The sequence below is a fragment of the Equus przewalskii genome, chromosome 4 (assembly GCF_037783145.1).
Source record: "Equus przewalskii isolate Varuska chromosome 4, EquPr2, whole genome shotgun sequence".
Taxonomy (NCBI): domain Eukaryota; kingdom Metazoa; phylum Chordata; class Mammalia; order Perissodactyla; family Equidae; genus Equus; species Equus przewalskii.
Window position 1 is genome coordinate 96,823,973 of NC_091834.1, and position 16,910 is coordinate 96,840,882.

Consider the following 16,910-nt stretch of genomic DNA (forward strand, 5'->3'; position numbering starts at 1 on the left):
AATTTAACTAACGAAGTGAAGGACCTATATAATGAAAATTACAAGGCCTTTCTGAGAGAACTGGACGATGACACAAGGAGATGGAAAGACATTCCATGTACATGGATTGGAAGAATAAACATAGTTAAAATGTCCATTCTATCTAAAGCAATCTACAGATTCAACTCTATCCCAATCAGAATCCCAATGACATTCTTTACAGAATTATAACAAAGAATCCTAAAATTCATATGGGGCAACAAAAGACCCCGAATTGCTAAAACAATCCTGAGAAAAAAGAACAAAACGGGAGGCATCACAATCCCTGACTTCAAAACATACTACAAAGCTACAGTAATCAAAACAGCATGGTACTGGTACAAAAACAGGTGCACAGATCAATGGAACAGAATTGAAAGTCCAGAAATAAAACCACATATCTATGGACAGCTTATCTTCAACAAAGGAGCTGAGGGTATACAATGGAGAAAAGAAAGTCTTTTCAACAAATGGTGCTGGGAAAACTGGAAAGCCATATGTAAAAGAATGAAAATTGACCATTCTTTTTCACCATTCACCAAAATAAACTCAAAATGGATCAAAGACCTAAAGGTGAGACGTGAAACCATAAGGCTTCTAGAAGAAAACCTAGGCAGTGCACTCTTTAACATCAGTATTAAAAGGATCTTTTCAGACACCATGTCTTCTCAGAGAAGGGAAACAACAGAAAGAATAAACAAATGGGACTTCATCAGACTAAAGAGCTTCTTCAAGGCAAATGAAAACAGGATTGAAACAAAAAAACAACCCACTAACTGAGAAAAAATATTTGCAAGTCATATATCTGACAAAGGCTTAATATCCTTAATATATAAAGAACTCTCACAACTCAACAACAAAAAATCAAACAACCTGATCAAAAAATGGGCTGGAGACATGAACAGACATTTCTCCAAAGAAGATATACGGATGGCCAATAGGCACATGAAAAGATGCTCATCATCGCTGATCATCAGGGAAATGCAAATCAAAACTACACTAAGATATCACCTTACACCCATTAGAATGACAAAAATATCTAAAACTAATGGTAACAAATGTTAGAGAGGTTGTGAAGAAAAGGGAACCCTCATATACTGCTGGTGGGAATGCAAATTGGTGCAGCCACTATGGAAAACAGTATGGAGATTCCTCAAAAAATTAAAAATAGAACTACCATACGATCCAGCCATTCCACTACTGGGTATCTATCCAAAGAGCTTGAAGTCAGCAATTCCAAAAGTCCTATGCACCCCAGTGTTCATTGCAGCATTATTTACAATAACCAAGACATGGAAGCAACCTAAATGCCCATCAACAGATGAATGGATAAAGAAGATGTGGTATATATATGCAATGGAATACTACTCAACTGCAAAACAGAACAAAATCATTCCATTTGCAATAACATGGATGGACCTTGAGGGAATTATGCTAAGTGAAATAAGCCAGTTAGAGAAGGATAATCTCTGTATGACTCCACTCATATGAGGAATTTAAAAATGTGGACTAACAGAACAGATTAGTGGCTACCAGGGGAAAGGTGGGGTGGGGGGTGGGCACAAAGGGTGAAGTGGTGCACCTACAGCACGAATGACAAACATTAATGTACAACTGAAATTTCACAAGATTGTAACCTATCATTAACTCAATTAAAAAAAAGTGGGAAGGACTCAACACACCTGCTGATTTGAAGGTGGAGGGGCTGTGGGCAAGAACCTCAGAGGAGGATGCAGACCCACCCAAGACCTTGCTTTCAGCCTGTGAGACCTGTGCAGAGAAGCCAGCTGACCTGTACCAGGACTTCTGACCAAGGAAACTGTGAGGGAGTAGATGTGAGCTGTTTTAAGCTGATAGGTTTGCCGTAATTTGTTGCAGCAGCAATAGAAAACGAAAACACATTTAGTTCAGACAAAATTTGTGTTTCCAGCTCTGGCCCTTGCTACATTGCTAATCCATGATTTATGCAATGGTGCTCTGACTTTGGTCTCAAGACTCCTTTGAAACCTTAAAAATTACTGAGGACACAAGCACATTTTGCTTATGTGGTTGTATTTGTTGACATGTGTCACGTTAGAAATTAAAAGTGAGAATTTATTATGTAGTTTTAGTTCATTTAGAATTATTTCAATTACACGTTAATATAAATAATGTATTTTTATGAAAAATAAATATCTTATATAAAGCAATAAATAGTGAAAAGAGTAGTTACGGTTTACCTTTTTGAAAATATTTAAATGTTTGGCTTAACCAAAGACAACTGGATCTTATATCTTCTTCTGCATTCTATGTGTAGCAGTATCACATGTCATGTTGCCTCTGGAAAGCTCCACTGTGCACTCAGGAAAGAGTAAGGGTGAAAAAGGCAAAAAGTCTCTAAATATTATTGTGAAAAGAGTTTAAATCTCATGGACCCTTTGAAATGATCTCGGAAATTCCCAGTGGTCCCTTGGCCCTACTTAGAGAACGGATAACTTAGTTGATTTAAACTTCAGTCTCCACATCTGTAAAATGGAGACGATGATCAGCTTAAACTCTATAGTCAATAGATAACATGTAGCACATTTTCTGAAACACAGGAAGGGCTCAATAATTGTCACTTATGGATATCATCATCCTTCCTCATTTGTGTCTATCGAGGCCTACTGCAGACAGATGCTTCTTGGCTTGGGGGATCTGTTCCCTCTCAGGGTTGCCATAACAGGCTCCATAGGAACCCACCTCTCAACCATCTAAAAGTCCCAGCTTCTCATGTACCTTCATGGGGACTGTAGAAGCATGAATTCATAAAACTGTAATAATTTAAAGAGTTTGGATACTGTAATTTGTGATATGTCTCTAGTTTATAATCTTTGAGATATTTGAAAGTTTGTGTGGAACCGCGTGAAGCCAATATCTGCCCTAGAGTTTTTCCTCCAAGGACAATCAGACACAATCTCATCTCTCCTCCTGAGAGGAAATGCAGCCTTCTTTCTCCCCTTAGGGAGAAGATAAATAGGTATGGTATCTTATGATCTTTCTGGGAATTTGAATTCTCAATAGAAACTCAAGTGTGTTTTTAATTCATCTGATTCTAAAATAAAACCTCTGCTCCTGGAGTTCTTGGAAGAACCTTCAGCAAGTCCTCCAACTGTATCTGGGATTTAATCCTGAAAGCTGCTGAGGGAGCAGGATGCTACACTTATGTTAGAGGTACATTTCTCTCCCCAGTGTGTTTGTTCTAGCTCAAAGTAGATTCTTATGAGAACATCCATTGCTAGCATCTCCTGATGCAGAAGAGATTCATTTATGCTGGGAGGTGGTTACCAGTATGGGTGGCTGATATAGGTCAGGACAGCAGCAGAAATTACCATGGCTATGGGAACAAGAATGACATTCCTGGGTGATCTTCCCTCCTGACTCACTGTGCCCTGAAGGTAGATTTAATAGGCACCTAGACGTCTCCCCGCCCCCTACCTTAGGGACCTTCTGTCCACTGTGCTGTGGGCAGGTTCTTGAACTCCCTCAACATCTCTCACCATCACCTGCCAATGTCGTTGGGTGTTGTGGTCAGAGCTAGCACAACTGCCTCAGTGAGAAGACTCAGAGAATGAGAGGCTTTATATCCAGGCATCATCTCTGAATCAGGCTCTGAAGTAGCCAAATTAATGAAAGACCTTATATATTACCTAGCCTAAATGAAGATATTGATGTCCAGGGAAACCTCTCTCCATGAAGGAGAAAATTGTAGTAACTATTACAGTAAATCTTTTCTTTGCTGAAACAGTGTAAAATATAAGTTTGCTACAAAGTTATTTCTTTGTGGAGGCATCCCAGGTTATCACCCTATGGTGATGATTATCTGACTTGAAATCACAATATTTTATATAATATCTTTCTCATCACAAAATAGGGTGGAATGAGTGCCAACACTCCTGACAGGAGTTGGGAAAATAGAATAAAGCTCCGTAGATCAAGAAACATCCTGGGTTATAGGATGGCCCAGGAAGAGAATTGCTCATATTGACCATGCAAACCTTTCATTATCTGAGCTGCTATTGATTTATTCACTCTATTGGGAAGGTGATGTTTTAGGCATTGATGCTGTGATAGTCTTTATTCTAGTACTGTATCTGCTTAAGAGTTTTAATCTATCTTCAGTTTTATTTTGTTATCTTGCTTATTTTTAATAGCAAAATAGTAATAATGGTAAGAAAGATAAAAATTAAAACATTTATTAATTCAGATATAAAAATAACTAGAATAAAAAGTTAATAAGCAAATGTTCCTACTGGATATTAATAGATTGAGTTACCTTCAACAATATTATTATCCATTATGTTCAGAGGTTAAATGTTTTCCAGGGATTGCTTATTGTGTCCGACTGGTCTAAGTATAATTGTGCAACACTAATGTTACTCTCTCCCACTACATAATATAGGACCATTCTTTAATAGCAAAAATCAATGTCTCAAACTTGAAGAATATTTATATAGAATCCTCCCAAATGAAAGAACCTATGATTTTTATCTTTCATTTTCCAGTGATCAAATTCTAACTGTGGACTTCTCTAATAAAGTAGAAACCATGTCTTGGTCAATAGAAACTGGCAAATAGAAGACACTTAGCACATACATTTTTTGAACTAAAAATCACAATCATCCATTTAACAAACATTTCCTGAGTGCCTGTTTCAACTAGAACTGTACTAGTTATTATGAGGTATAAAGACATATACCTCAGCTCAGGACATATTACCCACCCACAAGGCATTGTTTGGTGAAAGGGCATCTCAGTTCAAGTAAATGACATTTGGTACAAACCCCTTTTAATCTTCAATTTTGTCTTTAAGATTATCCAGATCTACACAGTGAGGATATGACTCTCTAAGCTGTAATTATTTACCAAGTCTATACACTTACTAGGTGCCCAAAGAGCCTCCTCATATGAATCCACTCTAATTCCCAAGAGTAGAAAAGACCCTCTTTATAGGCTGTCTGACAACTAGCCTCTTAATGGACCAAGAGAAGCTCAAGTAGGCTGCCACCTTTGATTTATAGGAACTGGCTGTAAACTGCAATAAAATGGTTCAGATGAGGAGGGCCGTGACTCCAGTGCAACACCCCTTCAGGATTACACAATGAGGGCAGTGATAGCACAGTTTGCAACTACACTAGTATTTCTGAATGACCCATATGCATTTTCCAACTCAATATACACTAGCCTGAGAATTTACATTTACCTAAGCCTGATATGCTCTAGAGGAATATACAATAATTCTCAGCATTTTAAAATTACTGAATTCATCCTATACTCACAAGCATTAAAAAAACTGTGAACTAAAATTATACCCATCATCTTAAGACATTTAATTCATAACTATCTGGGGATGAATTGTCTGCTCTGTTGACCTTACTGTCAATAATGTAAGCCAAGTGTGATAAAATGCCTTTATATTTATGTAACATTTTAAAGTGATGTTGGTATTGATTATATTAAAATATTTTTTGACTTTTAATTCCTGTATAGATAAGAACCTTCCCCTTTTGAATATCGAAGAGTCAAATAATTACAGATGTCACTCACTGAGGAAACAGGAGTTCTTCTCGAGCCAGAAACTGGAATTGAGAAGAAAACTCTAGGTTAGAAACTACATGAGAAATCTGCATCTCTTGTTCTTAATAAGAGAGGCAGGAAGATGTCTAGAGAGGACTCCTGAGTAGTGGTGTCAGGTGGTTTCTTTCACATGGAAACATATGGAACCTGGGGAGTAAGAAACACAAACAAATCTCACATTAAATTGTGTCAGCTCCTTGAATTAGAGGACAGATAGCTCAGGGAGCAGGTGAAATAGACAATAAAAAATAAGAGAACTTCAAGGGGCCGGCCCCGTGGCCAAGTGGTTAAGTTCCCACACTCCGCTTCGGCGGCCCAGGGTTTCGTGGGTTCAGATCCTGGGCACAGACATGGCACCGCTCTTTAGGCCACACTGAGGCAGGTTCCCACATGCCACAACTAGAAGGACTCATAACTAAAATATACAAATATGTACTGGGGGGATTTGGGGAGAAAAAGCAGGGAAAACAATTGGCAACAGCTGTTGGCTTAGGTGCCAATCTTTAAAAAAAAAAAAAAAAAACAGGGGCTGGCCCAGTGGTGCAGCCATTAAGTTCACATGTTCTGCTTTGGAGGCCCAGGGTTCAGATCCTGGATGCCGACATGGCACCACTTCTCAAGCCATGCTGTGGTAGGTGTCCCACATGTAAAGTAGAGGAAGATAGGCATGGATGTTAGCTCAGGGCCAGTCTTCCTCAGCAAAAAGGGGAGGATTGGCAGCAGTTAGCTCAGGGCTAATCTTCCTCAAAAAAGAAGGAGAATTTCAGTGATTAACCAAGTAGCCATACACATTATAAGTCAACTTGAACTTAAGCTTGGTGGGCTATTAATTTCCATTTAATATTTTCCTTCCTCCTCAGTATCTAATAGCAAGCTGAGATAAGAATGAACCAAAGGAGCCTCATGTTAAGCAGACTTCCACCAAAGCATTAAAAGAGACTCAATGCCCCTTTGGGAGCCAGCATGAGAGGAGTATCCCTGTAAGTGGGACAACCACAAAGGAAAGGTGAACTTGGGATTGTAGAGTCGTGACTGTTAAGTTACGCATCCCTTCCCAATAAGTGGTGCTTACAGAAATAAGTCTTCCTACATCTGGGTTTTTTGCTTGTGTGATTTTTAGATGACTAGAAACAGATAGATACCTACACATAGAGACATGAATTGTGTGATTGATTTGACTGAGCAGTTTCAAGTCTCAAAATTTATTATAAAGCTTCATGAAAAAAACATAAATTCATATGTATAAAATTTAATCACTGAAGCCTAATATTGTAAAAACCTAATGAGGAGATAATATGTTAAATTAAAATATTTATATTGAAGGAAATAGTATGCACCTGTTCTAAGTATGTTGTAAAGAAATATTTTGACACGGAAAATTATTCCGAGGTGTTTCTAAATGGAAGAAATACGTAAACTAGCAACGCTGTTTCTGTATTTTTTTAATTCATGATGTATATGAAAATAAATGTACAGTAAAAGGTATAACTGTACATACCAACCATTAACAATGATCATCTGTGATTTTATGTTTCAGGATATTACCTCTTTAGTCTTTTAAATACAGTTTCATAATGTTTTTCTAAGAAGATTATGAAACTTGATGTCAAAAGCTCATACAAGGTAGGTACCACCTTATTCACAAAATGAGCCATATTCTTAAAACTCTAATCTCTAAATTTAAAATGTTAAAGTCTGTAATTTTCTAACCAGGAATAAAAGAAAGAAAACAATATAAACTTGATAATATGGTGCGAGTTACAAACATATGTTTTGCCTAAAAATAAACCACTGAAGAATTTCAAGACCATTTTCTTCAATGTTAATGTTAATTTAGTGAAATAAACTTGACTCCATAAAGGAAGTCAGTTAAGATATATTAGATTCTCAGAAGTAGTTATAAGAATCTGATATCCCCTATAAAAATGTATATACCTTCCCAAATTATATGTTCCTTCTTTTCAGTAACGACATTAGAAATTTGGCAAAAATCATGATATAAATATAAAATATTAAAATTCAGATATTGGTTTATATGATTCTTCACTAAAAGTAATCAGATTTTTTGGAGAAATGGCTGCATCCATGGCTGAAGTGGCGAATGTATTAGAAGAGCATGAAACGTCTTATAATATCAGACATGAGGGAGAGCTCAAAATGTATGGGAACATGTTAATAGGACAAAGGAGCAAGCTTTATTTTCAGGTAAACAACTCCAATTTTTGTTGATTCTCTGGTTCTGACCCTTTTATCACATTTCAGTCCTTGACAAACTGTCATTAGGGAATGGGAAGCAACCAGTCATGGGTCACAGAGTTCGTCTTGATGGGATTCGAGCTCAGTGCAGACGTGGAAGTGCTCCTCCTCTGGGTCTTCTCCCTGTTCTACATCTTCAATCTCTTGGCAAATGGCGTGATCTTGGGACTCATCTGTCTGGACCCGAGTCTACACACCCCCATGTACTTCTTCCTCTCACATCTGTCAATCATTGACATGTCCTATGCTTCCAGTAATGTGCCCAAGATGTTGGCAAATTTTGTGAACCAGAATAAAAACATATCCTTTGTTCCATGCATTATGCAGACATTTTTGTATTTGAGTTTTGCTCACACAGAGTGCCTGATTTTGATGGCGATGTCCTATGATAGGTTTGTGGCGATCTGCCACCCCCTCCAGTACACTGGCATCATGAACTGGAGAGTGTGCTCGGTCCTGGCTGTCACTTCCTGGTCATGTGGATTTATTCTGGCTCTGGTACATGCAATTCTCCTCTTAAGGTTGCCCTTCTGTGGGCCCTGGGAAGTGAACCACTTCTTCTGTGAAATTCTATCTGTCCTCAAGCTGGCCTGTGCTGAAACCTGGATCAACCAAGTGGTTATCCTGGCTGCCTGTGTGTTTGTCTTAGTCGGGCCCCTCTGCTCAATACTAGTCTCTTACGTGTTCATCGTCTGGGCCATCCTAAAGATCCAGTCAAAGGAGGGCCGCACAAAGGCCTTCTCCACCTGCCTCTCCCACCTCTGTGTGGTTGGACTCTTCTTTGGCATCGCCATGGTGGTTTATATGGTCCCAGACTCCAATCAACGAAAAGAGTGGGAGAAAATACTGACCCTGTTTCACAGTCTGTTTAACCCCATGCTGAACCCCCTCATCTACAGCCTGAGGAATGCTCAGGTGAAAGGTGCCTTGTATCGAGCACTGCAGAAGAAGAGGCCCACGTGAAGGGTAGAGAGAGTGTTGTTTGACTGGGGTTTTCCTTTTAAAATATGTGATTTGTGAAGTAAACTTTCAAAGGAATTTCCCAATTAGAATTTTATGTAGAAATAGTAATTGCCCGAATTCTATCTCTAACAATAGGGCAAAGTTCCCTGGAAAAGCATATCCTCTAAACTTTAAAGACCATGTTAGGAGATGGGACAGCTAAATTATCGGAATATTTAGTCTTTCTTTTAAGAAATATTGAATTCTCTTTATTTTTTGAAGCCAAGAATATTAATGTATGGAAAAAATATAAATGTAAGAAAATGATATCAATACATTTCTCTGGCTTATGTATTAGACATCTGTGACTTTGGGTCACCTTCTTGTAGCTGGAAACAGTGCAGTAAAATTAACGTCATGAGAGACAACTTCCAAAGTAGACTTGAAATTTCAACAAAGAAAATATTGTAGAGTTACATGACTCTACCTCCCCAGTTATGAAGCCAATGAGATAAGAGTTTAGAGAAACTCTAGATTACTTGATGGAATAATTTAGGAGTAAAGTGGAAAAAGTTAGAGAAAGCTTTAGTCCAACAAGGAACTGTATAAAAATTCTAAAATATATTAAAGGTTTAAGATTTGGTAAAAAGGAAATTCATTAGCAAATATGAAAATAGTTCCAGAGATAAGAGTTTTGAATATTGCTTAAACATTACATTTATTTTGAGGTCATGATTTTTCTAACAATGTAAGATTTAATCCTGTTGAAGTTGAAAATTTTCCCACCAAAATTTGTGTACTGTTTGAACCAACTTTTCTGAAGATGGTTTGGAGTAGCATTAAGCATCATGAGACAACTAGGATATAGCCAACACCATTTGTCCTTCATGGTGGCAAAAGTTCCTCTGGCTGTATGAAATGATATTGAACAACTGTCTTCATGATTCTAATGAGGATTCAATAAGTTAGGGTTTCTCCCTTTTTGCAAAGATTCAATATTTGTATATATTGCAAAACGATCACCACAATAAGTCTAGTTAACATCTCTCACCATGCATAGTCATAAAATTTTTTTCCTGTGACAAGAACTTTTAAGGTGTTATCTTAGTCACTTTCACATAAGCAATACAGTATTATTAACTATAATCACCATGCTGTACATACATCCCCAAGATTTATTTATTTTATAACTCTCAGCTTGTCCTTTCTGACCCCTTACACCCGTTTTGCCCACCCCCCACCCCGTGCCTCTGGCAACACCAATTTATTCTCTGCATTTATGATGTCTTGTTTTTTTTTTTTAGATTCCATCTATAAATGAGATCAAATGGTATTTGACTTATTTCGCTTAGGCTAATGCCCTCAAGGTCCATCCATGTTGCCGAAAATGACAAAAGTTCCTTCTTTTTATGGCTCTATAATATTCCATTGTGAGGTGTGTGTATGTGTGTGCATGCTTGTGTATACACACAACATTTTATTTATCCATTCATCCATTGATGGACAGTTAGGTTGTTTCTATATCTTGGCTATTGTAAATAATGCTGCAATGACCATGGGGGTGCAGAATCTTTTTGAGTTAGTGCTTTCCTTTCCTTTGGATCATTAGCCGGAATTGGGATTGCTGAATCATATGTTCCATTTTTAATTTTTTGAGGAACCTCCATACTGTTTTCCCTAGTGGCTGCACCAATTTACCTTCCCACCAACAGTGCAGAAGAATTCCCCTTTCTCTACATCCTTGCCAAAAGTTATTATTTTTTGTGTTTTGCAGAATAGATGTCCTAACAGGTGTGATGTGTTATCTCATTGTGGTTGCGATTTGCATTTCTCTGATGACTAGTGATGTTGAGTACCCTTTCATGTACCTGTTGGCCATCTGTATGTCTTCTGAATGGAAGAATGCCCATTCAGATCCTCTGCCCATTTTTTAATCAGATTCTTTGTTTGTTTTTCTGTTGAGTTGTATGAGTTCTTTACATATTTTGTATATTAACCCCTCAGGAGATAGAGGATTGCAAATATTTTCTCCCATTTGGTAGGTGGCCTTTTCGTTTTGTTTATGATTTGCTCTGACATGAAGAAGACTTTCAGTCTTATTATAAAATGTATCATGATGTTAATTTTTCTCTATGTTTTGACATCATCAGAACTTTACCTCAAGAGTGATAAAATTCTAGAATGAGTACAAAATTAAACATAATTAACTTTCATTTGAAAAATATAGAGTGCCAAAGCATAAAATATACACCTTTCAACACTATAAACAAACAAATGTGCTGAAAAAGACAACCAATCAAAACGGTGCCCTAGACCTTTCACAAGCCCAAATAAATTACAACACAGACACACTACTAGGCAGAGGATCATCATCCATGTATGCTTCCTCTTTTTGCAGTGTTTTTATGTCGTAATTTTATCTCTAAATTCTTCAATTTTATGTCTAAATTCTTCATGTGCTGCCAATATATGATTGTAATTATAATTTTTTTCCACTGGATTTATTCACAGGGTTTTTTTTTTTTTTCTGTCGCAGTAACATTAGTTTAAACTTTGTATAAATTTCAGGTGGAACATTATATTTCATTTTCTGTGTAGATTACATCATGTTCACCCCCCTAAGACTAAGTTGCTTGTAATTACAATTTAAAAATATAATCAATTCTGTCTCTTGCCTTTTCTGAGCAAAATAATTATATTTCCTTGGAATATAAAGTGCCAGAATTTTAGAGTTAGAAATTCTTCAAAGAATAGCTATAGTCTTTGCTGAAACATGAAATAGAAGATAGTTTTAGAGAAGATTACAGTTCAACTCAGTCCTCCCAATGAGAATAAAAAAATTGGCTTGACTGTTGCCCAAAGTCAATACCTCAGGTTCTAAGATGTCAGTATATATTTTTTTAATTATCTTCAATATTTTCAGCAATGTAAGCAAGCTTTGTACTTCTTTCTTTCAAACCTGGCCATCGTGGACATGTCCTATGCCTCCAGCAATGTCTCAAATGCTGGCAAATCTTATAATGCAGAAGAAAACCGTCTCCTTCGCTCCATGCGTCCTTCAGATTGTTCGGTATTTGGCATGTGCTGTCACAGAATATGAGTTTGGTAGTGATATTCTATGACTGGTAGGTGCCGATCTGCCATCCCCTGATTACACTGTCAACATGAGCTGGAGAGTGTGCACTGTCCTGGCCACCACTTGCTGGCTGTTCAGATTCCTCTTGCCTCTGGTCCATATTGCACTCATTCTGATGCTGCCTTTTTTAGACCACAAAAAATCAGCCACACTCTCCGTCAAATCAGGTGGATATTCAAATAGGCCTGTGCTGACACTAGGCCCAACCAAACTGTCCTCTTTATGGGCTCTGGGTTTGTCTTAGACAGGACCCTCTCCTTGGTTCTGGTCTCCTACATGTGCATCTATTTGCCATCCTCAATCCAGTCTACAGAGGGCTGCAGAAAGACCTTCTCACCTGCTCCTACCAACTCTGCATAGTCGGACTCTTCCTTGGCAGTGCAGTCATCATGTACCCGGCTCTCAAATCCAACCATTCTCAAGAATAAAGGAAAAGCCTATCATTGTTTTGCAGCCTTTTCAAACCTCTGCTGAATCCCTTGGTCTACAGTTTGAGGAACCCAGAGCTGAAGGATGTCCTGACAAGATCTGTGGGAAGAAGAGATCAGTGTGAGGGATGGTTTGTAGCACCCTGAGAGTGTGAGCTTGTCCTCACGATCCTGGGTCCTTAAATGCCTTTTTGGGTCATTTAACTTAACAAACCCAGTACTCTTGATCTTTGGACTTCTTATAAAGTGAGAGAATAAGTACTCTTACTGTTTAAGCCATTGATGCCAAACCTGAGATAAACATTATGACACAAAATCGCAGTCTAACCCTATTCACTAACATAGATGCAAATTTTAAAGAAAATACTAGAAAACAAGTCCATAAAATAATATTACATTATAATAAAATTTTTATCCCCAAAATGCAAGAATTGTTTAACATTCAACCAAAGAAAAAAATTTGCCACATTAATAAATTAAAGGATACGCATTGCCTATTGCAAAGGTTTGTACTTGTCTTGACTAAATGACTTTCAACTATATCACTCCAATTTATCTTTTTACCCAAATCACTCTACAAAATAAACAAACCTTAAGAATGAACGCAGAATAGAGTATTGTCTTCAGCCACCTCAGACAATATATCCATCCCTCAGGAGATTTCCCTTCTCATTCTGTTTGCACTGGTTATTTCCTAGAAATTCCATCTGCCTTTAGATTGTGTTGGACTCCTTAGTTCATTAATTTCACATCTTCCTCTTTCTTGGTTAACTCCCTTGTTTTGATGGAGTGTATGCTACACTAGTTCCGTATGGTTAAAAAGGCATACCATAGCAGAACTTATGGTGAAAACAGTCATAAGCAATAATAATTTCTCATCATCGCCTATGTTATTTTATTTTTTTAAAATGACCCATTGAAATTCTATGAGCTAAGTAGACCTAAAATTAAGTAAGACAGGACTCAAGACCTGCAAAAGAGGAATTATTGTCTCAGAGAAGGCAACATATTAAAATAATATTTAAGTGCGGCTCTAGGTGTCGTCTTGTGATCTGTAAACACCTTTCTCTCTAAACTGACCTTCATTCAATAAAGGTCCATCACAAATGATGAAGCCCAGCATGCTGTGTAATATTTATTCTTACTAAAACATAATTCAATATAAAAATTAATAACACTCAAATGAAGTCTAAGATTTTCCACAGTAAATGTTTTTGCTCTATCCATTTCAAAGATTAAAAGCAAAAAAATGGAGACAAAACATGACACCTCTTTGGTCCACAGTAAGATGTGTTAAATGTCATTATATCATCTTCATCAAAAGAAATTAAGTGGTAATTATGCATAACTGAATGAACATGCAGTAAATTTTTATCCTTAGCTCTATCTGGGTGTTGGTGAATGATATTTCTTTTTCTGTAATAATCTTGCTTTGCTAGTAAAAAAGGGAAAATGAACAATAAACACTACGAAAGTTAATAAGTTATTTAAGCACAACACTGAAGTATGTTATAATAAGTACTTCTAGTCTGCCAGAGAAGACCAATTTGGGTTGGGATAGTTGAAGAGGGATCCATGAGTGCTTTGAAAGATTGGTTTTATGTTTAAAGTCAAATGGGTAATACAAGGAGAAAATGGACTTGAAACAAGGAGTAAGAATTTCAAGAGGAAGAATACTGGGAGTAGGACTTGAGAGAAGTAGAGAGCGTGTGTTGGAGAATAAGGAGGTAAATGGAGTGTGGTTCTATTGGACACACATTATTTTAAGAAAAGAAATAACCCCAATTTGTCTCCTTTTAAGTACACTTTTTACTACTCCCCAGTAGATTAAGTGGATTACTTTTATTATGAAGTGCTCCTTCCACCACAGTTTGAAGAACTAAGACTCTCTAGAGAAGTAGATTAAGGTAGAAACTTCGGAAATTAGACCTAGAAGGACTTGAAAATCATCAAATATTAACGCTTAGTGAGAGACTGAGAGAGAAAGAGACAGAGAGAGAGATGTTCATTTTAACTGTAGCACTTAACCCGGGATGCAGAAATAAAGATGTGGCTCAGAAATCTGGAAATATTGGAAATGGAGGGCAAACTAAGGAAAATTAAGGAAGAAGCATATCTAAATTGTCAAGTCAAAAATATTTGTAAGTTATAAATGTGCAGTGATTGTTTGGCAATGACATTGTCTCCATTGGGAGATAGACTATTTCTCCGAGACGATGTCTTAACAGGGTCAGGGCATCACCTCCTGTGAGAGATCCAGGAATTACAGCCTCTCTTCTGCCGTCAAGCAGGAGGAATTATTGAGTGGAACAATTTTAAAACTGATAAAATACATATGAGAGAAATCAATTTATGAGAGAATCTTGAGTTTTTTTTATTTTCTATGCTAGAGTCTTGCATAGTTTAGAGACATCCTGGCCTCATCCAATCCCAGGCAAACAAAAACAAATTCCAGACAAACCCAAAAATGCCCATGGGAGACTGACAGCAGAAAATGAATTGACATGGGAAATGCATTCATGGGTTCACCTGCCCATAGGAAAGAAGCAAACTGCTTAAATCTCTCTGGGGAGAATGTGAGTAGATATAATTCACCTCGGTTCTGTCTCCTGAATCATTATTTGTGTCTGTGGGCAGGGAGTTGGGTTCAAATGATGGTAGGAAAGCCCCTTCCTTGCAGAAGCAAATCTCCCATAAAGTTCAGTGATGAGAGCTGTGTATCTGGGCTTCCCTTCCCCATGAGGCGCCTTTAGAGAGGAGATTCAATTCGAGGCTTCTCTGTGAGCTTTCTTCTAAGCTCAAGGCCACATTTGATAAAAGAACACAGATGGTACCACTGTAAGGAAAAGTGGTTCATCAGCCGTGAGCAGGGGTCTGCAGGTGGGTAATGGGAGTGAATGAGATCACTGGCTCCAGGGATCAGTGACTAAAAGCCTTCCATGTGTGGTCCTAAGCCTGTCTTCATAACTAGGGGCCTGAGGGGATCTGTAGGAACCACTACCTATCCCCATGGTGTGGCCACAATGGCTCTGTTCGTCTAGGACCCTCCATCCATGTTTCACTCATCATCCTCATGTGGCAGCTGTTGGCTTTGTCATGACTGTGTCAGAGGAGAGGAATCAGCTAACCATCCATGTGATAAATCAACTGGCTCAAAGGCGGCAAGGAACTGCAGGGACCTTGAGTACCAGGTGCCTCTTAGAAACAGAAGATGCTGAAGGCAGAGGAGAGTGGTTTGCTTGCCCTAAGACTGATCTTCCTTCCCTGCTGCTAAGCTCCTGCCCCACAGATTCTCAGAAACATTGTCTAACCAAACAGGTCCCATTTCTCACTTGTCCAGGAGACAGATGGCCTGGTCTTATGGGGAAACTCAGTGTCTCTTTTTGTTCCTTATTTTGGCAGAGGAACATTATGATTCCTTAACATGTTTCCAAACGATTATTAGATCCAGAAGTTACCCTGCAATGATAGTTTTCAAATCCCTTAAAGTATATTTTTAAGCACATATTAAGGGTCTTATGTGAGTAAACTCATTTAATTATTTCAACTATCTTGTGAGGTAGGGTTTAGTATTCACCCCATTTTGCAGATGGAAGAACTGAGGAACAGAGAAGCACAGATTGGTCACAAAGCTAGTACGTAGCAAAGCTGGGATTTGCACCCAGGAAGTCAGGCTCAGATTTCAAGTTTTCTTGTTTGCTTCTTAAACTGTGCCTCTCGTTAGGGTCAAGCTGAGTGTTAAAGTAACAGTTGGAGATGGTAAGTAATTTCTGAGTAAGCATGAAAATTGGATAACTGTGCTTCCTGAGAACTCCATCTTTGACAGACCAGGGTTCTCACTCAGAGACTGATCAATGGAAACTTTTACTTTGGCTCAGTGCTAAATATCCTGAATATGGCCCCCTTTCCTTTCGCAAGGGTCACACTCTCTCTCACATTGGGATATTTGGAATGGCAGAACTGCCATTTGAGTTTTAAAACCTGTATTTTCTTCTTCAGTCCAGGAGTGAAGTTACTGTAAAGGATTCTTCCGTTTCCTTTTTAAACAATTTTAAAAATCAGCATATAGAATCATTAATAGAAATGAAAGTAAAATGTATGCTTTTTAGTTTAAACTCAGAAATAACCATAAGAAAAGCAAGGTAGATGTGAAAGAGTTTACAATCCCGTGATTTTGTTGGATCTGTAATCCCAATGATTAGGAGTCTGCCTTCAATTTTGTGGTCTCCTTAATACTATTAATAACAGCTCACATTTATTTAACTCCTAATATATACCAGTTTAGTGGTATTTGTTCTTCACATCAGCCCATAGACATCTGTTGTCACCATGTACAGAGGAATTAGTGAAGCACAGAGTAAATTACTCAAGCTCACGTGTTCACCTTGCAGAATCGGGTTTAGAATGATGGTCTGACCAACATGTGAACCATGCTCCCATCATCTCATTCAGGGACCTTTTGTTTTTCAGGCCCTGCAAATTTTCATGTCGTGGAAGAGGAGAAAAATATATCCATGAAACTTTTCTCCTTATTC

General features: G+C 37.9%; 1 protein-coding gene and 1 pseudogene across 1 annotated transcript; both read left to right on the plus strand.

Annotated features, from left to right (window-relative positions):
* The first annotated feature begins 7,899 nt into the window (after positions 1-7,899).
* On the plus strand, positions 7,900-8,832 carry LOC103552556 (olfactory receptor 2A2-like). The gene has a single exon (XM_070618141.1). It carries the CDS (start codon positions 7,900-7,902, stop codon positions 8,830-8,832), a length of 933 nt encoding a protein of 310 aa, XP_070474242.1.
* An 827-nt stretch (positions 8,833-9,659) lies between these two features.
* On the plus strand, positions 9,660-12,522 carry LOC103552555 (olfactory receptor 2A12-like; annotated as a pseudogene).
* The last annotated feature ends 4,388 nt before the right edge of the window (positions 12,523-16,910 follow it).